The 20,402-nt window shown below is 43.9% G+C and overlaps 1 protein-coding gene across 1 annotated transcript; it reads right to left on the reverse strand.

The window, feature by feature from the left end:
• Nucleotides 1–1,151: 1,151 nt before the first annotated feature.
• lactbl1b (lactamase, beta-like 1b) lies at nt 1,152–15,881 on the reverse strand. Its single transcript, XM_014166657.3, has 6 exons — nt 15,734–15,881; nt 9,681–9,787; nt 8,706–8,863; nt 4,435–4,682; nt 3,457–3,562; nt 1,152–3,206 (listed from the first exon to the last, which is right to left on the reverse strand). Exons 1-6 carry the CDS (start codon nt 15,837–15,839, stop codon nt 2,228–2,230), a joined length of 1,704 nt encoding a protein of 567 aa, XP_014022132.2. The 5' UTR covers nt 15,840–15,881; the 3' UTR covers nt 1,152–2,227.
• Between the last annotated feature and the right edge of the window lie 4,521 nt (nt 15,882–20,402).

The following is a 20,402-nucleotide window of genomic DNA, read 5'->3' on the forward strand; positions in this document are numbered from 1 at the left end:
TGCACACTGCCCTATCCCATCTAGACAAGAGGAAAACCTATGTAAGAATGCTGTTCATTGACTACAGAATTTAGCCTTAAGATGCTTTTGGGGTGTCTGTTTGTGTGACCAACTTGTTGTCTGTTTTGTTAATCCGGCTAAGCAGCGTCTCGCCCACTGGATTGTGGAGGCTATTTTCTCTGGCATATGACAGCAAAAGGCAGGGATTACCTAATGGTGTATGCGCCCACTCCACCAGGGGTCTGGCGGCATCTTGTTGTGTAGAGGGTTGCCTGTCGGAGTTATTTGTGCTGCGCCGAGTTAGGCATCACCACACTTGTGAGGTTTTATTGCTTGGATTTCACTGACCCTAGTGTAGCCCACAGTGTGCTTACGACTGAGGCAGAAGAGGGTCATTAGGCAGCGCGCTTATTGCGCAATACCGGTACCAACCTGTTGGGTTGGAACCCTGGGTGGTCTGCCATGGGCCATTTCATTTGGTGTCCACTGGGGTCGGCTTAGGGCTTGATTTCATGTCCCCATAGCTATTGTACTGAGTTGACCTACTGAAAGGGAACGTACCGATATTACTATAACTACGGCTCCCTGAAGGAGGAAAACGAGGTACAACACCTGTTCGGCTCAGTGCCGCCCAGTTCTGGGCTCGGTGAAGAGAGGTACTGAATTGAAGGAATGAATCAGTGCCTCAAGTTTATCACCTGTGGAGGGCGGGGCTTCTGGTGAGGCAGTAGAGGGCGCTAGCACGCAAACTCCCCCATAGCTGTGTTGTACCTTGTTTCCCTCTTTCAGGGAACACTAGTTAGTCATAACTGTATGTTTTTCCCCTACTTAGTATTACATTAGAAAATCTAAATGCCAAAGAAGAGGATCACTTAAGGTTATTCTTTGTGAGTCTGTTTATGAGCTACAGATATTTGTCATATAAATCTATTCATAAGGAGGATTTAAATGAGTCCGAATTGGGATGATAAAGTGCAGAGTCATTCCTGGAACTATACCACTATGTCCCCAATCCCCTTTTTAAGCATATATTTTTGCTCAAAGGTTGGACTGCATTTTGGTCTGTTCTCACACACAGTATACTTACTGTACAGTATGGCTACAGATACTGTAGAAGGTCTCCTTGCCGAAACATGCCAACATTATCACTATTTAAAAATCAGACTTTATTTTTGTTTGGCATGAACATATCTTATGGATTTTCCGCAGGTCAAAAATGATCAGGCGATTCATTGATAACAAATACAAATAAATCCATGTTTTGCTGCAGTTTAAACATACATTGCACATCTTTTGATTAATCAAAATGAAATTCATAGGGCAAGAAAACATGAACTTCCACATGCAAATGAAAGTGTTACAATTGAATTGTGTTGATTGATTCCTGCTTGCCATATTTCCATGCAGTTTTTTCTTACAAATGCATTGTAAGGATAGAACAAGCTGATAAAAGTAAGGTAAAAATGTGCAGAACATAGGAAAGACTCAATAGATGGGATAGCTGACAACATCACGAAAACGATGTGTGCGCTTCCATGGGGCAGAAGACAGCATGTTGTTGTCATTCTGGACGGCCAGATTGCTAGAAAGAATGACAAGAAACTGCCATGTGGGTCTTGTTTCAGCTCATGTCCTCTTGTTATTGATACCATGTCTTGTTTTGAGGTGTTTTGACTGATGTCATGTCAATGCTAATATGCCTAAAATTAGCTAGCTAGCTCACCAACAACTGTAACAATGTATTTGAGAGACAACAAGTTCTCATTGTGCAAATGTCTTTATGTTTTCAAGAGACTAAATATAGTTTACATGTTGTCAACAATCCAAGCCAAACCTGTCTATTTTGCCCCATGGTTGCACGCGCATCGGTTTTGTTGCTAAACAACCAACCCCTCTATTACTGTGCCACAATACAATAAGTGTGTACAGTATAATATGTTTAAGGTCAGGTTACCAACTGTATAAAAATGCTGTTTATGTACAATGCCATTATTTGACATGGAAATCAAAGAAAACATTATGTACAAGAGTTGACAACAATGGGTAAATTAAACACCTTTTTTTCTAGCTGTGTACCTTCTTTTGCAATGCATCATGGTATTGTCCACTCACTGTCCTCCAGCAATGTGCTCTTTCAATATAGAATATCATTATTAAATATAGGCTACAGACCCAAACAGGACCTTCATCCTGCACATTCATGCGCCTTTCCAATGTATGAGTTCAGTTAGTTCGAGAAAGTCGGCCTATGGGCTATCCTGACCACATTGTATGTATTCAGTCCTGGTGCATCGAAGCCAGGGGACAGACCCCGCTTGTCAAACACATAAAAGTTAAAGAGCTGCCCGTCTTGGGCCTCAAGGGAGACAGACGCAGTGCTGACCCGCAAGACACAAGGGTACTCTTTCTCAAACACCACCCTGAACACCCTGTCCACAAGGTAGTTCAGCTTTATTGTCCGATATCTCTCTGGGATCAGGTCCTCAATCTGGGGACCAAACTGCTGCATGATCAGAACCCCGTCTGCTCCAGCTTTGATCTCATAGAAGGTAATGTTTCCGTAGGTGAAGAAGCCTATGTAAGGGTCTGGATTAGGGGGAGGGATGAGGATCTTCTTGGACTCCCGGAAAGCCCTCTCCATGGCGGGTATTATGTGGCTGTAAGCCTTGGCCAACACATCCTGGTTCTGAGGTCTGGTGCCAGCCATCAGCACTACCAGGCCCAGCTTGAGCCTGGGCACCAGTGAGAAGGTGGCTGAGTAGCCGTCTAGGTCTCCGTCTTTACGCACCACCTCATAGCCCAACTGCTCATTCACCTCCCATGGTGTGCCGGTGCGGTTTGCAAAGTAGTCCTTATCACAGCGGAACAGAGGGGTCAGCATGATTTTCAGGGTGTCAGGCTCCAGGAGTTTGCGATGGTAGGCCCCCAGCAGCATCATAGCCAGCTTGGCAAGGTCAGCGGCAGTGGAGAACATCTGGCCTGAGGGGCGATACCAACCCAGGTCATACAGAGGGGCTGGCTGGCCACTGGAGTAGACGCCCACAGCCATCTGGCTGTGGATCCCTGGGGTGATGTCGAAGCCTGTATCCTCCATCCCCAGCCGGTCCAGGATGTTATCATTGATCCAGCGCTGGTAGTCCATGCCCACCACCTTCTCAGCCATGACGTGGGCCAATAAGGAGAAGGCTAGGTTACTGTAGTGGCATCTGCAAAACACAGAGCAGCAGAGTGGGAAGTCATTATGATAGGGCAGACTGCAGGGTTAATACAGCCCACGGGAGTGATGGAATTAAACACCTGAGCCGTCTATTTACATCCAAATGAGTGAAGCAAATATGCTCCATTATATTACACACAGCAAATATTGACTGAATGTTAAATGGCACAAGGACATGCACAACATTTGAATTACTATATTGCTCTTCTGATATCGAACGATGGGCTTTAAGGTCTTACTTGGTGCCAGGGTCTGCAACGAGGACATCGTCTTGCAGCAGATTCACTGCAGCCTGTGTTTTCCCCTTCCATAGCAGGTTAGTGGCTCTAAGTCTTCTGGGTAGACCTGCAGTTAACAAAACACAACATCTTTAGTGTTTACGTATAAAGAAAGCAAATACATTAATTTAGCTAGTATGACAAATAAAGCTCACAACGATTTCAATTAATTTGAACTAAAATGAGGCCCTCAACTGTTATTCCAGCATGTCATCTGCAATGTATGTCACTGATCATTTCATTTAATGTACAGCTCAGAAATCCATCAGTATCAAAGTCTAGTCTGAAACATCAAGTACTCTCCTCAATAAATTATTGAGTTCAACCTTCATGCCTCAATGATCAAAATGCAAATCAAATCAAACCTATGTTTCAAAGCAAGGTATTGTAGGGTGCCATATTGAAGTAACAGGCTTGGATTTTGTGGTGTAATATGCTAATAAAAAGACAAGACATACTATTCTGTAGAAGGTGTATGTCACTGGCACATTGGCCTGTATATTAGTGTAGATGTTACCATTACCAAGGTTTTTGTCAATTTAGAGCGTCACCCATCAATAAGTGGAATTCATCGTCCCTCAGCACTCACATGATCTATTTCTGATGATAAGCAGATGCAGTGACAATCTGAACAGTTTCTGTAACGTCAGAAGTGTTTACCACCTTAGAAGGCAATCTAGAAACCTGCTTAGAGGTTTAAGGGCTCTGACTAGAGATTGCAGTATGGTGGCATTTAAATTGAATCAATGAATAAGATCATCAATATTACATTATAGTGGCCATTTTGGTCATAATAGCATGAAAGTTTTCAACACTGCAGCTGAGCACATTAGGCACAAAACGGGTTTCCCCTCACAGTCGTATAAAGGGTCGACATGACCTGGTTTCCAATCCCAGGTGGGATGGGGGGGTGGGGGTGGGGGGCCGTCCGTATCTCACCTGAGAGCTGGCTGGCCATCCTGCGCAGGGTGACAGAGGAGGAGCGGATCTGAACCTCTCCACTGTCCAGAAAGATCAGACCGTCTGTCACGTACTTGAGCTCAGAGTCCCGTGACTTGCCCAGAGGGTTTTTAATGGTGAAATTCTCCACATATTTCTCAAGTGGGTCATCCAGAGAGGCAATCTTCCCATCCTCCCACAGCCTGTACAGCATCAGCGTTGGGAAGATCTTTGAAAGGCTGGCAATCCTGTAGGGCAGGAATCAAACAGGTGTTAATTACTACTGTAAATCCCCCGATGCCTGCAAAAAGCTTTTAAAGAAATCATTACAACAAAAACTATGGCAAGCATGCACAAATGAGTACTATTCTTCCTTTCAGAGGATTAACTTATTGTAACATTCTTTCATTTTCACATGCACTCTCTAAAGCTTTCTACACTCAGGCTTTTGACCTCACAATGTTTTCTCTGCCTCATACCGCAGACATTCTTGCGACAGCATCATTTTTACCTCCATTAACACACTGAGGGGTTTGGAGTTTAAAATGACATCATCATACTACAGTATATGTCTATTCAAGGGCCATGCTGACAACACTCAAGACAGAGCTGGAGAGAATCTGGAGCCAATGTAGATGAAGACATAATAGCCCATACATACCGTAGTTCAAGACATAAAGTTGGTCAGTATTCAATCAAAGGCACATGGCCGACAAGAGTATTGCAATCGACTTTTAAAGGTAATTTACGCTTAATCCGTTTGATTTATCATGAATGCAATCTCCACAAACATCAAGTAAATTGGATTTGAAACGGGCATTGTTGATGGTACAATGGGCTTGTCGACAACACTCCTTTGATTTCATCCCGGCCAGACATTTTTAAGCCAATTTTAGGCTCCAATTTATTGCTGAGATGAAAACATACCACAAATCTGAAAAAAATACAGCAGTGCTGCCAAGGCAGCAACTACTCTTCCTGGGCTCTAGCAAAATTAAGGCAGTTATAAAAAAATGGTAAACTTTACAATACATTCACAACAGATTTCACAACATATTAAGTGTGTGCTCTGTGACGACCCTCCCACTCTGTCTGCCGAATTCTTTCTCTTTGCTCTTGTTTTCCTTAATAGGATGTCGGCGGGCGGAGCTGGGAGGGTCGTCAGCGAAATGGGACACACCTGGGTTCGGGTGTGTCCTGGGGATAAATACACATCTTCCCCATTCATTGAGGAGACTCTCTCCATGCAGACACAGATTTTGGTTGTGGCTGTTTTTGTGGCTGTTTTTGTGGCTGTTTTTGTGGCTGTTTTTGGTTGTTTGCGTTGGCACCTTTCAACAACCCTCATTATCACATTTATGCACGCAACCACTCACTTACACTACTGATTACTGACAACACACACCATTGTTAATTATATTTAGTTTACTTTAGTTAATAAATATTTTTTGTTACTCCTTATCTCCACATTGTCTCCCTTTTTGTTACACACTTTGAGCCGGGTTCATGACAGCCCTCAGGCCCCTACTCTACTATCACATCTACAACACAGAATCCATGTGTACGTGTGTGTGTATAGTGCATATGTTATCGTGTGTATGTATGCATGTGTCTGTGCCCATGTTTGTGTTGCTTCACAGTCCCCGCCCTTCCATAAGATGTATTTTTATCTGTTTTTTAAATCTAATTTTACTGCTTGCATGAGTTACTTGATGTGGAATGTAGCCATGTAGTCATGCCTCTATGTAGTACTGTGCACCTCCCAAAGTGTATTCTGGATTGGAGGACTGTGAAAAGACTTCTGGTGGCATGTCTTGTGGGGTATGCATGGGTGTCCGAGCTGTTAGCCAGGTAACTCTTCATCCACAATATAGCAGGGGGTGTAAAGCCATAACACATACGTTTTCCGGCAAAAGACTATGATCAATAATGTCAAAAGTCACAATGAAGTCTAACAAAACACCCCCGACAATCTTTTTTTATCAATTTCACTCAGCCAATCATCAGTCATTTGTGTTAGTGCTGTGCTTCTTGAATGTCCTTCCCTATAAGGGTGCTGAAAGTCTGTCGATTGGTTTACTGTAAAATAACAATTTGAAAAGGCATGATTTGGATGGGCATACACTTGTCTAAAGTACATAAGGTTGCACAGTTGACAGTGCATGTCGGCGCAAAAACCAAGCCCTGAGGTTGAAGGAATTGTCTGTAGAGCTCCGAGACAGGATTGTGTTGAAGCACAGATCTGGAGAAGGGTACCAAAACATTTGAAGGTCCCCAAGATCAGTCGCCTCCATCATTCATAAATGGAAGAAGTTTGAAACAACCAAGACTCTTCCTAAAGCTGGCCGCCCGGCCAAACTGAGAAAACTGGGGAGAAGGGCTTTGGTCGGGGAGTTGACCAAGAAACCGATGGTCACTCTAACAGAGCTCCAGAGTTCCTCTATGGAGATAGGAGAACCTTCCAGAAAGACAACCATCTCAGCAGCACTCCACCAATCAGGCCTTTATGCTAAAGTGGCCAAACGGAAGCCACTCCTCAGTAAAAGGCACATGACAGCCCGCTTGGAGTTTGCTAAAAGTTACCTAAAGGACTCTCAGACCATGAGAAACAAGATTCTCTTGTCTAATGAAACCAAGATTGAACTCTTAGGCCTGAATGCCAAGCGTCATGTCTGTAGGAAACCTGGCACCATCCCTACGGTGAAGCATGGTGGTGACAGCATCAAGCTATGGGGATGTTTTCAGTGGTAGGGACTGGGAGACTAGTCAGGATTGAGGGAAAGATGAACGGAGCAAAGTAAAGAGAGATTCTTAATGAAAACCTGCTCCAGCGCGCTCAGGACCTGACTGGGGCTAAGGTTCACCTTCCAACAGGACAACAACCCTAAGCACACAGCCAAGACAATGCCGGAGTGGCTTCGGGACAAGTCTCTGAATGTCCTTGAGTGACCCAGCCAGAGCCCGGACTTGAACCCGATCAAACCTCTCCGGAGAGACCTGAAAATAGCTGTACAGCAACGCTCCCCATTTAACCTGACAGAGCTTGAGAGGATCTGCAGAGAAGAATGGGAGAAACTCCCCAAATACGTGTGTCAAAATTAAAGGTAGACTCACCGAGATGACATTGCATGCACAAAGCAAATACATACTGTAGGCTGTTTACACAGGCATCCCAATTCAAATATTTGACCAATTATTTGCATATCTGATACCTATATGATCTTTTGCTAATGTGTAAACAGCAAAAAATACACATGAAATCTGATCTTTTGACTTCTGATTTATACAACAGCCATATAAAGTTGTTTTTTTTGGCACATGACCTGCCATTACCATGACAACCACCTCAAAAGTTAAAGGATCAGTATCAAGAAATGAGCATTGCATCTGTGTGCTACTTCAGAGGCTACATCAGTGTGATTGCTTAAATCTGATATGGGTTACATCTAAAACTGAGTGTGGACAGTCAGAAAAAAAGATTGGATATAGAAAGAAAATCAGATTTGGGTTCTTACGGTGGCTGTGTAAACAGCCTTAGTGGGTCAATGTCCGCAACAACTAAAATCGTTGAAGCACAAGGCCAAACTTCTCTGCAGTTTTGGTCCCAAAGCTATAGTTTAAATTTTTTTTTTTTTTTTTAAAGTACCACATTGTAGCAGGGTGAAACCCACCCGTTCACATGCACAGATACTCTGTGTGACTGTGAGAGCGAAGTCTTGCATCGCGCTCATTTAAATATCTCCGGGGCTGTTCGTTGCAGCGTCATCTCACTGAGTCTATCTTTCAGTAAAGCGCTAAAGCAAAGTCACATGACTTTAACAGCTCTCATTTCATTTGGTAATGATCACTCTAACTGGAAGCTGTGCATCAGTGAATATAGACTCCTGTTGGTCAGTGTTGACAACTGTACTCTGAAGCCAGAAAACCTATTACAGCTTTTTGGTACATGACGGTGCATTGTAGTGGCTAACTGTGTCAGAGGCTAATTGCTGTGTGACGTCAATGCCTCTATCAAGAGCAGCAATAAAGCTGTGACTGATAGGACATTCACATGCTCAGAGCACGTAGTACGTCATACAATGTAATAGTGCTATGATTGCAAGCTAATGCAATCGGACAACGGAATTACACGCATGTCCCCGAATTAAGAAATTAATAAGAAAGGGCTAAGGGTGCTTATAATTAATGACCATGACACCAAAATGAACAGACCTGTCTTGGTCATCCCCCTGGAGGGCCCAAAGAGCCCTGACATCTCTGCTGCTCCTTACCTATAGATGGTGTATTCATTGGGTGGAGCTGAGAGTGGGTCACTTCCGTTCCTCTTGCCAAAGTTACCAGTCCACAGAACGGTGTCATTGAAAATCACAATGGCCGACAAAGAGGGAAGACTGGCAGGGTTGACACTCTGGCGCAGCAGTGTGTCCACCTGAGTGAGAACATAACACTTATAAGCATTTATATCGACTACTATAGCTGTAAACACTACAAAACAGAAATTCTTACTGAGAAACAAATTGATTCACAGACTCTCCCTCAAGGTTGTACTGTAGTTTCAGTAAACAAGATGTTCAAAAGTTACCCTGGGTCTTGAAGACTTTAAGGCACTATGTGGACAAAAATAGACTGCTTCCTATTGATTTGTTGTGATGGAGGTGCATTTACTGCCAAGGCTTGGCAGATGCTGAATGAACTGACATTATTCTTAACTGTCACAGGTAATAGGCAGATGGAATGACACTGTCAATGGACACTGTCAGAATGACAACCTACCTTAGAGATTATGTCTCTCTGTTTTTATGAGGGCCAAAGCAGTAATGTCTTAACGTATGCAGGGATATTCGGTTCTATATAAAAGATACAAGGAGTTCCAATGTGTTTTTGTCATTCTGAGGACATTGTTAATAGGATTCCAATGGGAATTTCAACACTCATCCATAACAGACCGCTGCTCGTACGGATATGTGCTGGGACTGGTAGGACTGCTCTCCTCTCCTCTCTGTTTTGTAGAATGCCCTTCACTGTCTGAGTTATATTAATGCAGGAACGGGTCACGTCCCGCTCAGAGGCTTCTTTATCAAACATACTTTCTTTATCAAACATATTTTTCTGCATGGTAATACAACCCCTCTGGGGGAGTGTGTCTAGGCAATTGTTATAAAGCATTATCATTAACACATGTTCCCTGTTCTTAGTTGGACATGAGCAGAATGTGCCTAGTCTGAATGGCCCAAGGGAGCTCTTACCTTTTCTAGTGCCTCTTTCAGGGTAGGGATAGGGTGTTCCAGGGGGAGAGGCTCAGGGAAGCGTGGGCACATCCGTTCTGATTTGGCATTGCCTCCCATGCCTTCATCTGGCAGAGAGACAGAGAGAGATATAGGAAGAAGGGGAAAGAAGTTGGGCGTTTATTGAAATTCACACTTGATGTTGGTGGAGTAATATGTATGACATGACAAGGAGACAAACACAATGTGCCATAATGGACTTGCACAGGACTTCATTAATCACCTGAGTTCCCATGTCTCTAGGCTACCACAAAGGATCCAATTTGCACACAAGTACATAGTCATAAAGGTGATTCATTCCGAACGCACTGTGAATTTTGAATGAGCAGTTAACGGAGACTCTCATTTACATAGGATTAGATCTAGCCTTTATAGCTCCGAGAGTTACTATAGTCAACAGGCCCATAGGCCTACAGTATGTTAATGAATTCAGATCCAGTGCTAGATCATACAGCCATGGTGTGCTACTGAAAGAGTAAAAGTGTAAGAAGCAGCACTTCAGTAAAGAATGCAACTAAAGCCTAGGGGTAAAGATGACCGCTAAATTTGGAAAATAAAACCATTGACTACACTTTATATTTCCCTATAAGTTCTCTATAATATTACTTTCTCAAATAGCTGCCACAGAAACTTTTAGCAAAGAAGACGTTAAGGGGAAAGTACAGTAGCATCTCTCACTGTCATCAGAAATAGGCGGACAATCTAAAAACACCTTTAGCACTACAGTAGGTTGCTTCACTGTGAGCACTGTAGTGGGAAAATTGTATTATTATACAATTATCTGTTGTAACTGACTACTGATGATCATCTTACTTCTTAAACAGACCTTTGGCCTGTCTAAGGGCTGATGTTGAAGTCGGAAGTTTACATACACCAAATACATTTAAACTCAGTTTTTCACAATTCCTGACTTTTAATCCTAGTAAAAATTCCCTGTCTTAGGTAAGTGAGGATCACCACTTTATTTTAAGATTGTGAAATGTCAGAATAATAGTAGAGAGAATTAGTCATTTCAGCTTTTATTTCTTTCATCACATTCCCAGTCGGTCAGAAGTTTACACACACTCAATTAGTATTTGGTGCCATTGCCTTTAAATTGTTTAACTTTGGTCAAATGTTTTGGGTAGCCTTCCACAAGCTTCCCACTATAAGTTGGTTGAATTTTGGCCCATTCCTCCTGACAGAGCTGGTGTAACTGAGTCAGGTTTGTAGGCCTCCTTGCTCACACATGCTTTTTCAGTTCTGCCCACACATTTTCTATAGGATTGAGGTCAGGGCTTTGTGATGGCCACTCCAATACCTTGACTTTGTTGTCTCTAAGCCATTTTGCCACAACTTTGGAAGTATGCTTGGGGTCATTGTCAATTTGGAAGACCCATTTGTGACCAAGCTTTAACTTCCTGACTGATGTCTTGACATTCAATATATCCACATAATTTTCCTCCCTCATGATGCCATCTATTTTGTGAAGTGCACCAGTCCCTCCTGTAGCAAAGCACCCCCACAACATGATGCTGCCACCCCCGTGCTTCGAGGATGGGATGATGTTCTTCCGCTTGCAAGCCTCCCCCCTTTTCATCAGAAAATAACGATGGTCATTGGGGCCAAAGAGTTCCATTTTTGTTTCATCAGACCAGAGGACATTTCTCCAAAAAATCTTTGTCCCCATGTGCAGTTGCAAACTGTAATCTGCCTTTTTTATGGCAGTTTTGGAACAGTGGCTTCTTCCTTGCTGAGCGGCCTTTCAGGTTATGTTGATATAGGACTCGTTTTACTGTGGATATAGATACTTTTGTACCTGTTTCCTCCAGAATCTTCACAAAGTCCTTTGCTGTTGTTCTGGGATTGATTTGCACTTTTCGCACCAAAGTATGTTAATCTCTAGGAGACAGAATGCGTCTCCTTCCTGAGCGGTATGACGGCTGCATGGTCCCATGGTGTTTATACTTGTGTACTATTGTTTGTACAGATGAACGTGGTACCTTCAGGCATTTGTAAATTGCTCCCAAGTGTCACGTCCTGACCAGTAGAGGGTGTAGTTGGGTCAGAATGTGGCAGAAGGGAGTGTGTGTTTTTTTATTGTTTCATTGATTTTGGCAGTGTGACTTCCAATCAGGCACAGCTGTAGAGGGTTGTGGTTGATTGGGAGTCACACATAAGTTGCCTACGTTTCCTTTGTGTTTCGTGGGTAATTGTGCTTGTCATCGTGGTTGCACCTGATAGGACTGTGTTGGCTGTCAGTTTTGTTGTTTTTGTAAATTGCATAGTGTTCGTTTAATTAAATATGACGAACCCTAACTCCGCTGCATTTTGGTCCACTTCTTCCTCAGACAGCCGTTACAGAATTACCCACCAAACCAGGACCAAGCGGCGGAAGAGGAAGGAGCAGCAGGAGTACAGCGTTGTGGACCAATGGACTTGGGAACAAATCCTGGACGGAGAGGGACCATGGCCTCAGGCTGGGGATTATCGCCTCCCGCAGTGGGAGATTGAAGCGGCGAGAGCGGAGAGGCGCTATTACGAGGAGAGAGAGCGCAACGAGCGCGAGAGGCAGCCCCAATAAAAAAAAATTGGGGGGGCACACGGGACAGTCGGTGGAGCTGAGGTCGGAACCAGAGCCAGTCGGGATGACATTGGAGGTGAGCGAGGGATATGAGGCAGAGACTGTGACGGGGTTAATGGGGAAATTAAGAGAGAGAGAGATGAGAGAGCTGCTAGTGTGGTGCATAAAGTACGGCATTCGCCCTAATGAGCGTGTCGTGGGAATGATGTCACCTGAGGCAGCTCTCCATACTCGTCCTGAGGTGCGTGCTGGTTGTCTGGTAAAGACTGTGCCTGCGCCCAGAAACAGGCCTCCTGCATGTCTTCCCAGCCCTGCACGTCCTGTGCCTACGCCCAGAACCAGGCCTCCTGCATGTCTTCCTATCCTGGTCAAGCCCGTGCCTCCTCCACGGACCAGTCCTCCAGTGGGTCTCCCTATCCTGGTCAAGCCCGTGTCTCCTCCACGGACCAGTCCTCCAGTGGGTCTCCCTATCCTGGTCAAGCCCGTGTCTCCTCCACGGACCAGTCCTCCAGTGGGTCTCACTATCCTGGTCAAGCCCGTGTCTCCTCCACGGACCAGTCCTCCAGTGGGTCTCCCTATCCTGGTCAAGCCCGTGTCTCCTCCATGGACCAGTCCTCCAGTGGGTCTCTCCACCCTGGTCTCTCCTGTGCCACCTCCTCAAACCAGGCCTCCAGCGGGTCTTCCCAGACTGGTGAGTCCAGGGCCTGCGCCCAGAGCCAGGCCTCCATTATGTCTCCCCAGCCTGGTGAATCCTGAGCCGGATCTGCCAGAGTGGCCCGTCGTGCCGGATCTGCCAGAGTGGCCCGTCATGCCGGATCTGCCAGGGTGGCCCGTCGTGCCGGATCTGCCAGGGTGGCCCGTCGTGCCGGATCTGCCAGTGTGGCAAGTCGTGCCGGATCTGCCAGAGTGGCCCGTCGTGCCGGATCTGCCAGGGTGGCCCGTCGTGCCGGATCTGCCAGGGTGGCCCGTCGTGCCGGATCTGCCAGAGTGGCCCGTCGTGCCGGATCTGCCAGAGTGGCCCGTTGTGCCGGATCTGCCAGAGTGGCCCGTCGTGCCAGAGCTGCCAGAGTGGCCCGTCGTGCCGGAGCTGCCAGAGTGGCCCGACTGCCCGGGTCTGCCAGAGGTGCCCGCCTGCTCGGATCTGCCAGGGTGCCCTGCCTGTCCTCCGGCCCAGCCCGACTGGCCCGCTGTCCTCCGGCCCAGCCCGAGTGGCCCGCCTGTCCTCCGGCCCAGCCCGAGTGGCCCGCCTGTCCTCCGGCCCAGCCCGAGTGGTCCGTCTGCCAGGGTCAGCCCGAGTGGCCCGTCTGCTCGGCGCAGCTATCGGCGCCACCGAAGTGGGCGACGCCGAAGGTGGAGCGAGGTCCACGTCCTGCACCTGAGCCACCTCCAGGATAGGTGGGTTGGGGAGGGAGGGTGTAGCACAGTGCCGTTGTTGACGGCAGCCACCCTCCCTTCCCTCCCCTTTTTTTGTTTATGGGATTTTTTTTGTTTGTTGTCGTTTTGGGTTTTTTTTTCTGTGTTTTCTGTAGGTGCATTTCGGGGTATGCACCTTTGAGGGGGGGGGGGGGGGGGGGGTGTACTGTCACGTCCTGACCAGTAGAGGGTGTAGTTGGGTCAGGATGTGGCAGAAGGGAGTGTGTGTTTTTTTATTGTTTCATAGATTTTGGCCGTGTGACTTCCAATCAGGCACAGCTGTAGAAGGTTGTGGTTGATTGGGAGTCACACATAAGTTGCCTACGTTTCCTTTGTGTTTCGTGCGTAATTGTGCTTGTCATTGTGGTTGCACCTGACAGGACTGTGTTGGCTGTCAGTTTTGTTGTTTTTGTAAATTGCATAGTGTTCGTTTAATTAAATATGACGAACCCTAACTCCGCCGCATTTTGGTCCACTTCTTCCTCAGACAGCCGTTACACCAAGGATGAACCAGACTTGTGGAGGTCTACAATTTTTTTCTGAGGTCTTGGCTGATTTATTTTGATTTTCCCATGATGTCAAGCAAAGAGGCACTGAGTTTGAAGGTAGGCCTTGAAATACATCCACAGGTACACCTCCAATTGACTCAAATGATGTCAAATAGCCTATCAGAAGCTTCTGAAGCCATGACATAGTTTTCGGGAATTTTCCAAGCTGTTTAAAGCCACAGTCAACTTAGTGTATGTAAACTTCTGACCCATTGGAATTGGGATACAGTGAATTATAAGTGAAATAATCTGTCTGTAAACAATTGTTGGAAAAATTACTTGTGTCAAAGTAATGTCCTAACCGACTTGCCAAAACTATAGTTTGTTAACAAGAAATTTGTGGAGTGGTTGAAAAACGAGTTTTAATGACTCCAACCTAAGTGTATGTAGACTTCCGACTTCAACTGAATACTTTCTTGTAAACTCTGCAGACAGTGGCTAAGCCTGCTCAGTCTTTAAGAAGATTTAGTGACCTTGTTGACAGAACAGTTGTCTGCTGATAGTGGAGGCCAGTTAGACATTTTTTTTGCTCTAATGCTGGATATTGCCTCTGTTGCAACTTGTATTAAACCAGAATGATTTTGATTGACTTCATCCACAACTGCTCTTCTCTTTTATTCACCTGAAAATCCATATTTCAAGCACTGTCTGCCTAATCCATTGACCACCCATAGAAAACAGCTAATAGGATTTCACAATCACACCTCAGACAACTGTAATGACTTGCTTGGAAGCACTTCAATGTATCCTCATGTGGCTTCCAGGCAAATAAATCCATTCTGAAGGGAGAACTGCCATGTGTTGGAACTTTTCTCTATTTCCTTAAAACAACTAACTCATTTCTAGAGGTTTCTTTGTGTGCAAAATCTCAGATTGTATGTGTCAACGTTAATGCAGAGGAAGCAGGAGCTACATACTGTAATCTCGGTTAACCCAGAACTAAAGTGTCAGGTAATTGGTCAGCTGCTCAATTAAGTTTTGGATCCATGCGTGTTAATAGAAGAGGTGATGAGATGCTAGAAAGAGGAGCAGAACCGTAACAAGGAGCTCCACCCTCTCTCTTTGCAAGTTATGGGTGAAATGTCCCCTCCCTTTTCCCGAAATTTGAACGATGCTAATGCCTGCAAAATCATGTCTAAATAACCAGCGACAAAAAACCCAAACACCGGAATTTCTGCTGCTTTCATCCTACACATCCCATTCCTTCCCGACAGATTCTATGGTACCAGTTATGTTTATGTAGATCTGTCTAAGAGAGATTACATGTAAAGATGCTGTAACCACTAATATAATCATAAGCTTTGAGTAATCTTTACCCATTTACCTCAGACACAATGTAACAAAACCACAAGAGATTGACAGGCTGAAATGTTTAGAGTGAATTGATGCTGTTTACTGCTTAATATGTTGAATTGCTTGCTCCTGACATTATTTTCAGTTTGGTACTAATGTTATCACGGACAAGGTTGAATGCAGGGAGTGAGCCTTACCTGGCAGTAACTTTGGCAGCTGGTACTGCCAGAGGAAACATCCTGTCATGACCAGGGAGAGCAACAGGAAGAACACCATGCCCAACTGAGTCCATTTCACCTTCATCTTCTTGGTCTTGGTGAGCCCCTCAATAGCAGCAGCAGGGGCAGGCTGAAACATGCACACACACACACACACACACACACACACACACACACACACACACACACACACACACACACACACACACACACACACACACACACACACACACACACACACACACACACACACACACACACACACACACACATGGTTAGGAATGGGCTTTTAGAATGCGAAGAGATCAACAGGAACGAGGGGTTTCACCATGTGGCATATGTCATTTTAGAACATTAGTGAGGTAACTTGCTGAATTATAGTACGTACAGTACTTAGATAATAATCACAATCAAGACTACTTACCACTTGACAAGGATGCATTAAGGGCAGGCAGAAGATAATAAAAAACTCTCTCTCTCACTGACTAAGCATCTGAACAATCCATTCAGCGCCATGGGCCACCAACTCTCAAATTCCAATAGTGGTTGATGTTCTTCCCTGAAGGTTTCACTGTACAGGGTTATGGCACAGACATGGCTTCCCATTCTTACATTTCCTCACTGGCCGTGCCATAATCCTGGCCATCAGCACTCCTCTGACAATTAAATTTCCTCTCTGACAACCACGGGCCTCTGACATCATAATCCCCAGATTTACTCCACTAAAGCCCATCTGAGCGGGAGGGGAAATCTTAATCTCTAATCCCCCACGAATCAATTCACTTCAGTCCAGTTTCTGCCACTGCTGGAACCTACCGAGTAGTCCCGGCTGAAAAACATAGCGTCTACTCAACCCTTACAGGAGGAGGGTATGTGTGCCTCATGAGGCACATTAGCGGGGAACATGAGTTGACAAGAGAAATCCCATGGGCACACTGAGTTATAGCGCTCCAGCGGACTAATATGTTAAGAGAAGGACACTGATTGAGACATCTTAGGAAGGAATACAACTTCACTCTCTCTATTCCATAGCTAACAGTCACACAACATACACACTGTACACATAGGCTGCATCCTGTAAAGTACAACTATGCATAGTGTATGGGTGTATGTTCCTTGGCTATGATTCATTCATTGATTCATTGATCTATTTGTGTGACTCAGGCCTAAGGTCATTGTATCAGGTGTCAGTGGGCAGATCGTGGGCCTGAGCCTGCTCAGGGCGGACTAGGAGTTCCTAGGGTTACTGTCATGCTTGGCTGCAGGGAGAGGTAACCACCAATATATATAAACTAAATACAGACACCAAGCTCTAGTTATGACTGTTTGCATTAGATTTAGCTCAATAATCAATAAATGAATGAATGTTGTTGTAATCAATTAGTAATGGTTGTATTTTTTTTACATTTGTTTATTATTTTAACGTTTTTTGAATGTTTAAACAGGGATTGGCTGTTTTCATTAAATAGATAATTGTGTTTCGATTAAACAGGGAATGGGCTTTCCAAACAGAGTAGCTAAGCAGAAATCAAGGATTTCAAGCACTTCTCAAGGTTCAGAAAAAAGTAGAACTTATATAATACCCACGATCAAAAACCTGTCTTACTCAGCAATTACCATCTCTCATAGATAGGACTTAAGTTTCATCACATTTTCAGTGAATCATTCAATCTTTCTAAATTCAGCTAGAATGATGGCTGTTTTGTTAGCTGTGGAAGGCTGTGAATTATTGTAGGCCCAGTAATGTATTCTGATATACATAGGACTAATGATGCTACAGAAAGAGATAATGTGTGAAAGTAAGCTGGAGTTGATCCTGATTGCATAACCAGTTGATGGCTGTGGAACACGCAGCTGTCCCGTTTGAACGGAGTCAGGAGATGTGGTGAGTAAGCGGCACAGAATCAGATAAGCTCCAGCGCAGACACACAAATGACCTGCAGTCTCCCAATAAGGAAGTGTGTGTAGTGTTGTATATAAGCCTTTACCTGCTGTGGCTGAACTCCATCCAAAGATGTCTCTCTCAGCACTTTGCTGCCTGTCTTCCCCATTACTCATGAGCACATTCTGAAACATGAAAAGATGTTTACATCAAACAGGACTTTTTTTTGTTGAAGTTTTAGCAGAGAGCTATACTGAAAAGACATCACTATTGCTTTAATACCTGTATGATAGAAGTATATTAATAAGATAATTTGTATAAATAATTCAATACATCCAATTAAAAACACTTGCAGGTAGTCAATGTCAAACTGAGCTGATGAAATATCAAACAAATAGATTAACACATCAAATAAGATAGTAAGGCAGGCCTTATCTAAGTGAACTATGAAGCCATCTCGTCTAGACTTCCTCTTTTTTCTGAAAGTGTGAAGAGTGCAGGTGTGCAGTCTGGCACAAGAATATTAAAATTAAAGCTGACTAAGTCACTCCTATCAGTACACCAAGCTGTCAAGCATACAGAAAGAACTCAACTATTTTTTCAGCATAGAACAGCTCCCAGGTGCTACCATAGATAAACACCCCTGTTGTTACTAATGCAATTCACAGGTTTCCTGATGACGCCATAGGCCGACCCCTCCTTCATCTATTTCCTCTTAATGGCCTTGGATTTTCTTCTTAATGAAGCCATTGAGACCATTTATCTGAGGTAAATCTGGTAAATTGCATGCTTGAGTGTGTTGGGGTAGGTTCCTTGTTCCTTGTCAATCATTTGCTTATTGGTGAAATCAGTAATCAGACAATATCTTTAAGTAAATCAATCAATAATTTATTAATGCAATTGCAGACAGAAGTTGACAACGGGAACATAGCACGCATGTTTCCGAGTACGTTCTACAAAATAGGAAAGGGTCCAAGTTGCTTTAATATGCTTGCAGTCAACCCCTAGTGATGCAACTGCCTTCGTCAACACCTTCTACTCATGAGACCAAGCCCATGCATATACAGTTATACAAACTTGCAGGAGAGAACAATAGTTCCAGTGTTTTCTAAGGGCTCAGCAGTAATTTTCCACTCCCCAAGTTGCTTTATAGTGGTATGTCTGACTTGTCTCTTATCTCTTTCACTCCCCTGCAGGGTTCTGTGTCTATGAATCTCTTTTAGCCTTGAGGCGCTTTCTCACAGACACCCTGTTTTGACTGCAATAACTCACACATCTCTCAGACCGTTTCTTATAAGAAGCAGAGACTAGAAAATAACTGTGGAACAATATTAAACCTTATAATGCATATATATATATATTGCTAATCTGTAGTTCAGGACCCTATACATGTAGTGGGGGAGGGGTCTTATAGCCCTTCCCCTTCTATTAATAAAACATAAGCATAATCAATTATTATAATACATCAATCATTTGGTGCAGCCCCTATCATGACCACAAGGTGAACCCCATCAAGTGCTATCCAGCAGCCCTATTCTTTTCAAGATAATATTTTAAAGTGGAACTCAGGGCTCACAAGAATTCAACAACGTTATGACTTTGAGGTACAAGACAAATTACATAATATAGCTTCATGTATTTGGTGATTGAGTGATATTGTCATTGTGTGTGAGACAAAACTATGTTTTTCCAATGCTGGATACGGACAGTTCGAGATTCTTAATTCATTACGAAACAAGCTTTTGTACTTTAATATTTGTTCCATCCTGTAAATGATGTTGACCTGTTAAAGATGCATGGTCTTCAAATGTTACAAAAGGTTCCTTGCTGTTTGCCTAACACATCAACAACGTTGAGGTGGGCTGGGCTGATTCACATTGGAATAGATTAGGTTACATGCGCAAACAAAGGGCTTTTGGTACATCTTGTGCTTGCCAATAAAACACACAGCCTACTGCACAAAACAGTTGAAATCTTTTACATATTGACTTGTCTCCAATTCCTGTTGATCCTGTTGATCCAAATCCTGTTGATTGGCAATATTGGTTTACTTATACTGTCCAGGCATTGCTAGAAATGTTTTCCCCTATAATTTGTCCAATAATTTATTGCTTAGATGTTCTACTTCAGCCACTCAGATCATATCCAAAGGAATAATTTCTTGCAGATCTGGTTTAGTTTTACATTAGTTGCATAATGTTTATGCAATTATCATGCAGGCAGGTTTGGCAGCAGCCAGGTTGCAGTATATGATGTCATATTGATGTAACATAAACAACATCATGCTTTCAACAATTAAAACATTTGTTGCAAGAATAAATTCAGATTTAAAAGTAACATTTCAGATACTGTCGTTTATTTGACTGACGTCATTCACAGATCATGCTTTGCATTCAAAGTGAATAAAACGAAGTAAAGCACTGTTCACTGAGAGGCTTAGACCTTTCCTACAAGAAAATATGATGAACTGGAAATCTCATGTAATCTTATTCATGCTCTTGAAAAGATGAACCCATTATAAAGGAGCACATGCAGAAGCCATGTGAAAGGATGTTTACAAAGGAATGCTACGCATTTTCTCTCCTGCTGCCAAGTGTTTTGATCTACCCACTAATAATAACTATGAATTCATACTTTAGTGACGTCGGTGATGTCTTATTAACCATCTATAGCTGAGTCACTGACTAACTAGTGAAACATTTCAGATTTGTGGGGGTAAAAGGAGGTTGTATAGTGTGTTCTACTTCTGTAAACACTTTTGATAAT

This window comes from Salmo salar, chromosome 22 (assembly GCF_965601325.2).
Source record: "Salmo salar chromosome 22, fSalSal1, whole genome shotgun sequence".
Lineage (NCBI taxonomy): Eukaryota > Metazoa > Chordata > Actinopteri > Salmoniformes > Salmonidae > Salmo > Salmo salar.

What these genes read in the sequence shown, in the direction of transcription:
- lactbl1b (XM_014166657.3), bottom strand. Translation starts at nt 15,839, where the DNA reads ATGAAGGTGAAATGGACTCAGTTGGGCATGGTGTTCTTCCTGTTGCTC. An exon ending in GCTGCCAAAGTTACTGCCAG is followed by an intron (nt 9,788 to 15,733) that starts GTAAGGCTCACT and finishes TCTCTCTGCCAG; the next exon opens with ATGAAGGCATGGGAGGCAAT. An exon ending in GATGGCCAGCCAGCTCTCAG is followed by an intron (nt 3,563 to 4,434) that starts GTGAGATACGGA and finishes TGTTAACTGCAG; the next exon opens with GTCTACCCAGAAGACTTAGA.